This window comes from Macrosteles quadrilineatus, unplaced genomic scaffold (genome assembly GCF_028750875.1).
Source record: "Macrosteles quadrilineatus isolate MER2022 unplaced genomic scaffold, UCM_ALF_1.0 Scaffold_2__2_contigs__length_208266976, whole genome shotgun sequence".
NCBI lineage: Eukaryota > Metazoa > Arthropoda > Insecta > Hemiptera > Cicadellidae > Macrosteles > Macrosteles quadrilineatus.
This window is the reverse complement of record NW_026542595.1, coordinates 106719891-106732190: the sequence shown is the minus strand read 5'-3', so window position 1 is coordinate 106732190 and position 12300 is coordinate 106719891. Positions and strand designations below refer to the sequence as shown.

The 12300-nt window shown below is 41.1% G+C and overlaps 1 protein-coding gene and 1 pseudogene across 1 annotated transcript; one reads left to right on the top strand and one right to left on the bottom strand.

The window, feature by feature from the left end:
• Nucleotides 1-2984: 2984 nt before the first annotated feature.
• Nucleotides 2985-11167, bottom strand: LOC128984735 (uncharacterized; annotated as a pseudogene).
• A 188-nt stretch (nucleotides 11168-11355) lies between these two features.
• On the top strand, nucleotides 11356-11976 carry LOC128984734 (uncharacterized). The gene has a single exon (XM_054404076.1). It carries the CDS (start codon nucleotides 11356-11358, stop codon nucleotides 11974-11976), a length of 621 nt encoding a protein of 206 aa, XP_054260051.1.
• The last annotated feature ends 324 nt before the right edge of the window (nucleotides 11977-12300 follow it).

The window sequence follows — 12300 nt, the reverse complement described above, 5'->3', positions numbered from 1 at the left end:
GTTTGCAAATGTACCTAGATCTTACATAGTCAAGCTAGACAGTGGTCAAGTATATCAAAGAAATAGTCGCTATTTACGCAGAAGGTTAGGTCCAAGTAGTGTCACTAGCAGAGCACAAGTAGGCTATTCTAATAGGACTAGTCAGAGCAATGATGATTTGGTTGATTACAGAATAGGAGGTAATTCAAGTAGGTCCAGCCCAAGTAAATCGCCTATTGTTCAACCAGTTATTGATAATAGTTCTAAGGAGTTGTCACCAGTTAGTACATTGAGCCCAAATCAAAGTAAATCTCCAGAAGTTGTAGCTAAATCACCTAGATATGTGTCAAGGTCAGGAAGGGAGATAAAAAAACCATTGAGGTTTCTAGATAAAGAGTAGAAGTATGACTTAAAGATGTTTTAAAACTTATATTTGCCAAGTGTAATTTAATTTTGATTGAAGAATTGATTATTTTCTGTTGTTGAATTGTAACCGTGTTATAGCCTAATTGGCATTTTAGGAAGTGCCTTCCAGTTTTAATATTTTCATGCTATAACTAAATGTTTTGTAACTATGCATAGCCTATGTTAAAATGCAGTGGAGAAGTAAACTGCTAGTTTCTTTAAGCCTATTTTGGGTGTTAGTTTTGTTATAGGCCTAAGCCTAAGGTTGTGTTTTGGAATTTTTATGTAATCTTGTAGCCTAAAGCTATTGAAAGAATAACCCTGCTAGAAAGGGAGAAACTACTAAAGGAGATAGTTTATTTGTGTTGCATTTTAAAGAAAATTAAATCTGAAGATTTATAAGCCTAATTGTTGTAACTTTCACATTAGCTAATAACTTACTGAGTGGAAACTGATCAAATGTATTTGTCTACTAATTTCTTATATAAATTGTTAGTATGGTAGGCTAGTAAGAAGTTAGATTGAATAACTTCAATTTGCAGTTTCATCTTTAAATTAATTGTCAGTATATGTTAGTAAGAGGTTAGATTGAATAACTTCATTTAGCATTGTTCCATGATTTGTTAGTAAGAGGTTAGATTGAATAACTTCATTTAGCATTGTTCCATGATTTGTTAGTAAGGGGTTAGATTGAATAACTTCATTTAGCAATGTTCAATGAGTAAATAAATTGTCACTATGTTTTTGTTAGTAAGGGGTTAGATGGAATAACTTCAATAAACAATGTATAAATTTGTAATTTAAATTTTTGAATTGAATAACTTTTATAAACACTGTATAAATATTAATTTTGGAAAAGTTAAAATTAATATAAGGGGAAAGTTTTTGATTTTTTGTTTGAAGGAAGTGTTATAAGTTTTATTTTTGTCAAAGAGGGAAGTGTTATAAGTTGTGTTATATTGTAATACCTCATTACTCTATGTTGTTCCTTTTGTACTTTATAAGCAATGACGTGGAGTTTATTCTTTGTTCTTCTTATTTATGGATTTTGGAGCGAAACCGTTAATTCGCTCTCTCTGATTTTGGCCTTCAAATAGAGAACATGTAATCTGTAAATCAAGTATTGTGTGAAGTTAATAAAAGTTATGTAGAACCAGTAAAATCTGTATATTTATTAATAAAGCCCCACTTGCAACTAAATAATTAATTAAATGAATACAAATTAGAATACCTTGAATATTGCTTCCGTCGGTATGGTCATGGAGTTCTGCTTCCTCCTGTATCGTCCTTGAATATTGCTTCCGTCGGTATGGTCATGGAGTTCTGCTTCCTCCTGTATCGTCCTGGAGTACTGATGCCTCCTGTATTGTCCTGGAGTACTGCTTCCTCCGTAATTGTCCTGGAGTACTTATTCCTCCTGTATCGTCCTGGAGTATTTTTTTTCTCCTGTACTGTCCTTAAGTACTGATGCCTCGTATATCGTCCTGGAGTACTGATTCCTCCTGTATCGTCATAGAGTTCTGCTTCCTGCTGTATCGTCCTAGAGTATTGCTTCCGTCTGTATCGTCCTGGAGTTCTGCTTCCTCCTGTATTGTCCAGGCGTACTGCTTTCTCCTGTATCGTCCCGGCGTACTGCTTCCTCCTGTATCGTCCTTGAATATTGCTTCCGTTGGTATGGTCATGGAGTTCTGCTTCCTCCTGTATCGTCCTTGAATATTGCTTCCGTCGGTATGGTCATGGAGTTCTGCTTTCTCCTGTATTGTCCTTGAATATTGCTTCCGTTGGTATGGTCATGGAGTTCTGCTTTCTCCTGTATTGTCCTTGAATATTGCTTCCGTCGGTATGGTCATGGAGTTCTGCTTTCTCCTGTATTGTCCTTGAATATTGCTTCCGTCGGTATGGTCATGGAGTTCTGCTTTCTCCTGTATTGTCCTTGAATATTGCTTCCGTTGGTATGGTCATGGAGTTCTGCTTCCTCCTGTATCGTCCTTGAATATTGCTTCCGTCGGTATGGTCATGGAGTTCTGCTTTCTCCTGTATTGTCCTTGAATATTGCTTCCGTCGGTATGGTCATAGAGTTCTGCTTCCGTCCCTCGTCCTGGAGTACTGCTTCCTCCTGTATCGTTCTGGCGTACTGCTTCCTCCTGTATCGTCCTTGAATATTGCTTCCGTCGGTATGGTCATGGAGTTCTGCATCCGTCTGTATCGTCCTGGAGTTCTGCTTCCTCCTGTATCGTCCTGGCTCACTGCTTCCTCATGTATCGTCCTTGAATATTGCTTTCGTCGGTATGGTCATGGAGTTCTGCTTCCTCCTGTATCGTCCTGGCGTACTGCTTCCTCCTGTATCGTCCTTGAATATTGCTTCCGTCGGTATGGTCATGGAGTTCTGCTTTCTCCTGTATTGTCCTTGAATATTGCTTCCGTCGGTATGGTCATGGAGTTCTGCTTCCGTCTGTATCGTCCTGGAGTACTGCTTCCTCCTGTATCGTTCTGGCGTACTGCTTCCTCCTGTATCGTCCTTGAATATTGCCTCCGTCGGTATGGTCATGGAGTTCTGCTTCCTCCTGTATCGTCCTTGAATATTGCTTCCGTCGGTATGGTCATGGAGTTCTGCTTCCGTCTGTATCGTCCTGGAGTTCTGCTTCCGTCTTTATCGTCCTGGAGTTCTGCTTCCTCCTGTATCGTCCTGGCGTACTGCTTCCTCCTGTATCGTCCTTAAATATTGCTTCCGTCGGTATGGTCATGGAGTTCTGCTTCCGTCTGTATCGTCCTGGAGTTCTGCTTCCACCTGTATCGTCCTGGCGTACTGCTTCCTCCTGTATCGTCCTGGCGTACTGCTTCCTCCTGTATCGTCCTTGAATATTGCTTCCGTCAGTATGGTCATGGAGTGCTGCTTCCGTCTGTATCGTCCTGGAGTACTGCTTCCTCCTGTATCGTCCTGGCGTACTGCTTCCTCCTGTATCGTCCTTGAATATTGCTTCCGTCGGTATGGTCATTGAGTACTGCTTCCTCCTGTATCGTCCTGGAGTACTGCTTCCTCCTGTATCGTCCTGGAGTACTGCTTCCTCCTGTATCGTCCTGGAGTACTGATGCCTCCTGTATTGTCCTGGAGTACTGCTTCCTTCTGTATCGTCCTGGAGTACTGATGCCTCCTTTATTGTCCTGGAGTACTGCTTCCTCCTTATCGTCCTTGAGTATTGCTTCCGTCTGTGTCGTCATGGAGTACTGCTTCCTCCTGTATTGACCTTATACTGTCTCCTGTATTGTCCTGATGTAATACTGTCTCCTGTGTTGTCCTGGAAACCGGTTTTCTTCTTTGTTGTATTTCTGTCTCCTGTGTTGTCCTGAAATACTCTTTTCTCTTGTAATGTCTAGTACTGTTGTCTCCTGTATCGTCCTGAAATACTGCTGTCTCCTGTATCGTCCAGTAATACTATTGTCTCCTGTATTGTCCTGGAATTCTGCTGTCTCCTGTATTATCCTGGAATACTACTGTATCCTTTTTTATCTTGGAATACTCTCTCTCCCGTATTGTTTAGGAAACCTGCTGTATCCTTTGTTGTCCTTCTGTCTCCTGTATTGTCCAGCTATTGTCCCATTATTAACATTTAATTGAGCACACATTTAAAGAGGCTTACTAAATTATGTGTGGGTATTCGTTATGCAAAGAAACGAATCGTATTGTTTTTTACTGCATACACATATTTCATACTTAATAGGTGGCGACAATCAAGGGAGCCAAGAGGAGACAGCGCCCCGCAGATAAGGACTTCTTGGATACTATATTATTGGCATCCCAGGTTCATGAACTTTAAGTATATTAGATTACTTTCTTTGTTGCCTATGTTCTTCGTGTCCCGGTATCGATACTAATATATTTATTATAACAGTTCATATTTGTTCTGAATTTAGTATTTTTTTATACAAAAGGAAAAATTAATTTGTTTTTGCATGCTACCTAGTAGTCTGTTATGATTAGTATAAGTTCTTTGAACCCCTCCAAGAAGCACGCGCGGACGTCAGCAACCAGCTGTTTGTTGGCGGGAGAGGTGTAACTACGCGGGAATGCTCGTCATTTGGCGGGAAATTTACCTCGCCGGCTACTGTCTTTGTGTCGCCACTTTAATTTAAACCGCTCTTTTGATGTTGGATTGCTTCTGCCAGTAAATGATAAAATAAGGTATTTATTGCAATATCACTTTATTGCCTGGCGAGCTCAAATAATTGTTTTAAATTTTCAATTACATTTAAGGTTGAAACTAGGATATATCTTCAATGAATTCTAAACCAGTAAGGTAAAAAGGTTTTGTTGCTACAAAGTAAATTGAAAACATGTGTATTTTTTTTTAAATACATATTTTATTTTTATTATATTAAAAACAGATTTTAACCCCTAGTCGTACTACTTATAAAGCGGTAACTTGTAGTTAGAACTTATTCACTTATACATAGAAAATATTTGAAAACTGTGTTTTGAAACGACATGAAAGTACATGGAATATTTAAGTAATTGAAACTCCGACACGCAGAATATATCATTCTTATTTATGAGGTCAAAGTACACTCTTGGCTAAAACAATGTGTTTCAAGTATCGCAGTTTTAAAACAGAGTTTCTGAAACAGCGCTAAAATAATGCTTATTAATTATTTTATAATACTACTTCCGGGCTATTTACCAATTCTGTAGGTGCTTATTACACTTTCCGACACTTGTTTTATTAATGACGAAGTATTTCTTCATCCATCTTCTTTACAATATACGAAATAAGTACTGAGAAAGTTTTTGGTTTTACCAATTGAAAAATGATTTCAGTAACTACGCCAAATAATTAACAACTGGGGTTACAACATCTGAGAAGCTTAAACATTGTGACGTAATAAAATTCTAACTTAGGAGATGGAATATAAACACCTTAGCACAAAATAAATATATGACTTACGATAACATACTATTTAAAAGCACAATTTGTGTTGTGTAAAATGTGCTCCCTAACACATTATTATTGCACATTATACCATTAGTATTGTTTTTTACATACAATACTATGATCCCTAAATCTATATTGTTTACTTTGAAATATTTTTTTATATAAATAAAAACTTTTTACTGTACTCTGCTATTGGACCTTATAACATCTTTTAATAAGATACTGCATTGAAAAATGTTAAAATGTCGTATGCCTAGATGTTATAAGACATATTTGTTATACCAGCATTTTTAAGTATATACAATGAAATCTGGATGTCACAATATAGGCTCGTAAGAACACCGTTAAATTAATTAACTTCGACTGACAAGAAAAGCCTCTTATTGCTTCATAAGTTTTGGTTATAATGTCTTATGGTCTCAATGTTCATCACAGGCTCAAAATTTGATGATCAGAATTTGTTCAAGTGTTATTTTTTTGTAAATAGGTAAGTCTTCATAAAAGTATGTCTAGAATATTTTCTATTTAGATTTTAATACTGGACGCTTTAAGCAAAAATCCTTGTATAATGGTTTTGAATAAAAATTTAAGATTGGTACAACATGTTTACGAAGATTAGCAGCTTATGGCGAATTATGCTTATCACACAATATAAAAAAAAATAATTTAATTGTTTGTATAACATGAAAGTTATAAAACACCTGACAAAAAAAGAGAATCGACAGAACATCTGTCCTTTATAAATTAAGTAGATAATAAAAGGAAATACATAGTACGTACAAAACTACAACTATATTGTTTGTGTATTGTTTGTGTTTCAAACTATATGAAAATAAGTTGAAAGAACAAAGATGAAGAAACAACATGACAAAAAGAAAGAAGAAAAATGAAAGAACATATGAACATTTATATCCTTTAATTACTGTACACGAAATTTACGAATGTGCAAAGACTGTTCGAAGTCAAAAACCATTTTGTTAAGCTCAGTTTGAAGATCTTGTAATATATGTTAAATATAAAATAGAGTTTAAACCTTTTACTTTTTATATAACTTCTTACTGTATAGCAACTTTTTTGGCCCATAAACTATGTCAGTACCGAAAAACAGGTAGTAAATATAATTTTTGACACTAGCGCATTCTGTGTCTGGCTCACACAACTGCGTTCTTTTAGTAACAATTTTGCGACAGCTGGTCCATATATATTGGAAGTGTACTTCAGTATCAGTGGTTGAATCTGTGAATGAATTCAAAAATTTTGTATAAAATAAATTTTCTAGTAAATACTTGAAGTCTCTCATGTTTTGGTTCCACTGACCTTTCCTACGGCATGGTCCGTTGCGTCGCAGGCATTTCAACAGAGCATTGCAGCTACTTTACCAACCGGGGACAATGTTGATTTTTTGCTTTGTTTGCCCATTGTTGGAAAGTCTGTTGACCGATTGATCAATTTATGCAACCTCGGCTTTCCCCGTTGGATCGATCACAGCAAAAACGCGGGAAGGCGACAGGTTAGTTTCACCACGTGGTGTATGTTTTGGCGCGAGATTGTGCTCAACTCCCTCGCGTCGTTTTCGCAACCCCGATTCGTCGCGGCTAGTTTGGGAAAGCTGTTATTGATGTCATATTTGCTTTGGTTGGGATTTTGTTCTAATCTTGTCAAGTTTGAAGTACTTGCTCACTAGTGGAGTCAGATTTTAGGTCTGGAAACGTATGTAATATTTTTACTCATCGTGATGGAATATTCACAATTATGATTCAAACTGGGGAGCGAGCTGGTGTAGTGGTTAGCGTGCGGGACTTTGGTTTCCGAGGTCTCGGGTTCAAATTCCGCCAAATCCCCAATAGATTTGATCTAAGTGATAATGCTGCAAACCTAGGTCTAGCCTGAAGTAATGTCTGAGAGTCAAAGGACAAAACAAACCTCAAACTATAACAATGGCTTATCATGCTTAGACATTTAATAGAACCATCGATTTTTTTCAGCTGTATAATTAGGATAAAAAAACTTCTGTGTAGTCTCTGATGGTGACTGAATTCAACTGCCTCCATCATAGAACTTTGAATTTGATTCTTCTCAAAACTTTCTAGAACTGTTGAAGGTGGGAGGTACGAGGCTTGAAGCGCCTCTAGTCTGGCCAGGCGCTCCTTGGCTACGGTCAGCTCTGTGTTGGAAAACGCCTCTCGTTGGCTGTGGTTGTCCAAAGTCCTGTCCAGCTCTATGATGCAACTGAGTCTGCTGTACCTCTGTACTATCTGGTGTCTGTATGTACCTAGATGGACCATCTCAAACACTTGTACAGGTAGAGGCAACACGTCGGGTCGCTGTAACAGAGTTTCCCGTTGTCCCGGAGCTGAACATGCAGAGTCCACTGGAGGTACGACCATCAACAGACTGACATACGGGGATATCTCTACTGTCTTCAGATCGTACAACCTGTGCAATGCAGTGTCGTCCGTAGACACTATGTATGTAAAGAGTCTCCTCGCAGTCACGCTACCTGCTCTAAGAGTTTCCCCTTGTCCCGGAGCTGAACATGCAGAGTCCGCTGGAGGTACGACCATCAACAGACTGACATCCGGGGATATTTCTACTGTCTTCAGGTCGTACAACCTGTGCAATGCAGCGTCGTCCGTAGACACCTCCATGTATGTAAAGAGTCTACTCGCAGTCGCTGCTACCTGCTCTAAGAGTTTCCCGTTGTCCCGGAGCTGAAAATGCAGAGTCCACTGGAGGTACGACCATCAACAGACTGACATCCGGGGATATCTCTACTGTCTTCAGGTCGTACAACCTGTGCAATGCAGCGTCGTCCGTAGACACCTCCATGTATGTAAAGAGTCTACTCGCAGTCGCTGCTACCTGCTCTACAAACGCCTTCTGGTGTTCTGATATCAGTCCACATCACTCCTCCGCAGTGACATGAGGGTTGTCCCTTAACTTGCAGTGAGGAGGAACATTGGGACTCTTGGTTGGTACGAGCACTTGCAGCAGATCTACACAACTTCTCATCTTGAGGTAGGCCAAGTACAGTCCTCTAGGTAGGTGGATGCTTCTTACTTGGTGATATGTGATTTGCTCCTGTATGGTAGACATGAGTATCTCAGCAATAATGGCGTCTGGGTCTGGCACTGCTCGCTTGCTGAGCTTGCCTAGTGGTAGCCACCTGGAGTTGAGCACGCTAACAATCTTGGGAGATCCCACGTAATTGACTGTACAGATGACCACCGTACCCTCGGAGTCCCACAGAGGTTTGTGGTATAACTGATCGAGGTCCTGGATACTCAGCGCCATCTGCATCTGGGCAGCGGCTTGCAGCAGCTTGATGCGGAAGTGGGCGGCTGATGAACTCAGGGACTTCTTCATGTCTTGGCGCAACCACTTCACATCATCCCAGGTAGCCACCAAGGTAGGCCACCTTGAGCAGCCAGTGGAAGTCATGGTAGATGGACCCCGGGTATGTCTCATCCACCTCGATGACAGGCAGGAAGTCTTCATTGGTCACCAGCACTTTGTCCTCAAGGTAGAGTAGGCAAGATAGGAACACTCCTCTTCTCAGATGCTTCTGGAACTTGCAGGCTCCTTTTTATTTTATTTACATTCCAACGGCAAAGACCATTACAAAAATGATTACGATAATTAAATCTTAAATTATAATAAAATATGCATTTATATAACTCAATAAATAGATATTAACAGGAAAACAGATAAATATATAAATAAACATTTTAAGAGATCAACAAGACAAGAAACACAACTCAATTTACATGCACATTGATTAATAAATATTCTAACCTATCTATATATAACAAATATAACAACCTACAATAAATTTTGTTGCTGGCGCAGGGAAGTCAACCGGACCGTAGCCTTCCTTCGAAAAGTCCCCGTGGTGTCTCCGAAGAAGTCGATACTGGCCCCCAAAGTGTTTCCAAGACGAAGAAATCTTGCAAGAGGAGCGTGATAATCGTATTGGCTACTGAAGTGCCTCTTTCCAAACAGATCTTGTGAACGGGTTCTAGAAGGCACACGAAGGTCCACTTCGGCAAATAAAGCAGGGCAGTCAATTTGGCCATTGAGAAGTTTGTGGAGGAAAACAACGTGTGCCACACAGCGTCTCAAGTGAAGATCTAGCAGGTTTAAATTGTTTAGGAAGACGGCCACTGGGACTTCACGGTACTGCATGCCTTGACGGGCACCGAGAAATCTGATGTATTTCCTCTGGATCCCTTCGAGTTTGTTGATGGGCCCTAGGTGGAAGGGTGACCAAACTGGGCTGGCGTTCTCCAACAGCTGTCGGATCAGGGAGCAATACAGAGACTTTAAAGCAATGGCATTTGTTAGCCCACGGGTAGCCCGAAAAACAATCACATATTACATAATTACATAAGTAGGCCTAAGCAAATGAAATTTATATAAAAAACTCTAATAATTATAAATCTTTTTGACACGTTCGTATATTCAAACAGGAATTTAATAGTAACTATAATTATTCAAACAAATTATAAATAAAATCAATTATTATAAAAATGATTACGAATAACATCAATCAATCACTGACTATAAGGCGTTAAGCTAACCTGGACAATCACAAAATTTTAAAGTTTAAATATTAATGAGTGTAGTCGCCTTACCAAAAAATCGTTGACAGGCGAAGTGCCCCCTTGAACAGCCTGGGGCCAAGTGTCTTCCTTTCGGTCAACTCCAACCTCAGTCCCTCCAAAGTACAAATGCTAAGTCTACGGTTTTTTTGGGTCGATCGATTGAGCAAGGTAAGTGTCATCAAGAATTCTGTCTACTAAATGCCAATGTTCTGACACTGGTATATGAATTGTGAAATCCATTTACCAGGTCTTTTACTTTTGAAATATAATCCCAAGATTTAGAAAATAATTTTTGGTGACTTCCCGTCACACTAGTTTTTACTCAAAGATGATATAGTTGAAAAAGCATCTGAGCCTTGTTTAATTATATTATCTCTGAGCGCCTATAGAGAGTGCTACTTTGTTCTCTTTCAATGATTCTTACTCTGGTAGCAAGTGGATAGGGGAAATAGGCTATAGCTGACGTAGTTACCCTTTAAGTTTGCCATTATTATAAAATTGGAGAATTAGTTGAACTTGGTTTAAATTTATTCTAAAACTGACCCCAAATAGGCATATTGATTTCGAGTTATATCACTATAATAAATTCTTAATTTATTATAAAATTTAACAGTTTTGATGAGTGTTTCATGTTGATAAAAATGTTTCTCTTATATTTTAGGGTTGATTTGACGATATTTCCCTTTACACTTAGGCTGTAAAGACGTAGGAAAAAGTAATACTGAACAGTTTCTTATGTTAAAAAAATACACAGTTGATTATTTTTTTTTTTACTATTTTTTCCTACAGTCGCCCTAACAAAGTGACCTTCCTTGCACTGATTATAGCACAGAAAGTTGCTAATTGCTGCATCTACTTACTTACTCCAACCAAGCAGCCCAAAACAGCGTGCTTTTATGAGGCACGTAATACGTGTACGCTTGAAAATAAGTTGGCAACACTTATATATTACGAATACGACCAGCTGGTGCAGAGTTTCCCATGTCGTTTCATGTTTGGATTTAACCTGTAACGAGCCAATTTTTTTCAAGATACTTTTTTCCTTCCTCCTTAAACCTTACGACTCCTTTCCGCCGTCCCCAGTCAACTTCCGCCGCTCCACACCACCTTCCGCCGCCCCATATACCCTTCCGCCACGATCTCCGCCCATCTCCCTACCTCACGTCTCCTTTCCGCCGCTCCAATCAACTTCCGCCACCCTGCGTCGCCTTCCGCTGCCCTACCTATCCTTCCGCCATGACCTCCACCCATCTCCTTACCTTACGTCTCCTTTCCGCCGCTCCAATCAACTTCCGCCACCCTGCGTCGCCTTCCGCTGCCCTACCGATCCTTCCGCCACGATCTCCGCCCATCTCCCTACCTCACGTCTCCTTTCCGCCGCCCCTAGTCAACGTCCGCCACCCTACATCGCCTTCCGCTGCCCTACCTATCCTTCCGCCATGACCTCCACCCATCTCCTTACCTTACGTCTCCTTTCCGCCGCTCCAATCAACTTCCGCCACCCTGCGTCGCCTTCCGCTGCCCTACCGATCCTTCCGCCACGATCTCCGCCCATCTCCCTACCTCACGTCTCCTTTCCGCCGCCCCTAGTCAGCTTCCGCCACCCCACATCGCATTCCGCTGCCCTACCTATCCTTCCGCCCATATCCTTACCTTACGTCTCCTTTCCGCCACCCCTAGTCAACTTCCGCCGCCCTGCGTCGCCTTCCGCCGCCCTACCGATCCTTCCGCCACGATCTCCGCCCATATCCCTACCTCACATCTCCTTTTCGCCGCCCTACGTCGCCTTCCACTGCCCTACCGATCCTTCCGCCACGATCTCCGCCCATCTCCCTACCTCACGTCTCCTTTCCGCCGCCCCTAGTCAACTTCCGCCGCCTCAACTCGTCTTCCGCTGCCCTACCTATCCTTCCGCCACGACTTCCGCCCATCTCCTTACCCTACGACTCCTTTCCGCCGCCCAAGAGCACCTTCCGCCGCTCCACATCTCCTTCCGCCGCCCCACATCTCCTTCCGCCGCCCGAAACTATCGATACCAATACCATTATGCCAGTTCCTGATCCTATCCGCCGAACATAACCCCAATTCCAATCCCTATTTGTGTCTATGTTAACTTAGGAACCGATAAGCTCTCCATGACAGCTGGGTTGCAACTGAGAAAAAACGCACTCCTGCGCATGCGCGACTTTCCCCCAACAGGTGGACCAGATTTTCGCATAAAACCGCGGCAGCTCGGGACCTCAGTCTCTTTCGCTCCCGGGCAGTGGCCCAGGACACTTCATAGGAGGTGCACTCTCCTAAAATCCGTCCTTATTGCTAGAGCAATCCTAGCAAACCGTCCTTATTGCTAGAGCCATCCGAGCAATCCGTCCTTATTGCTAGAG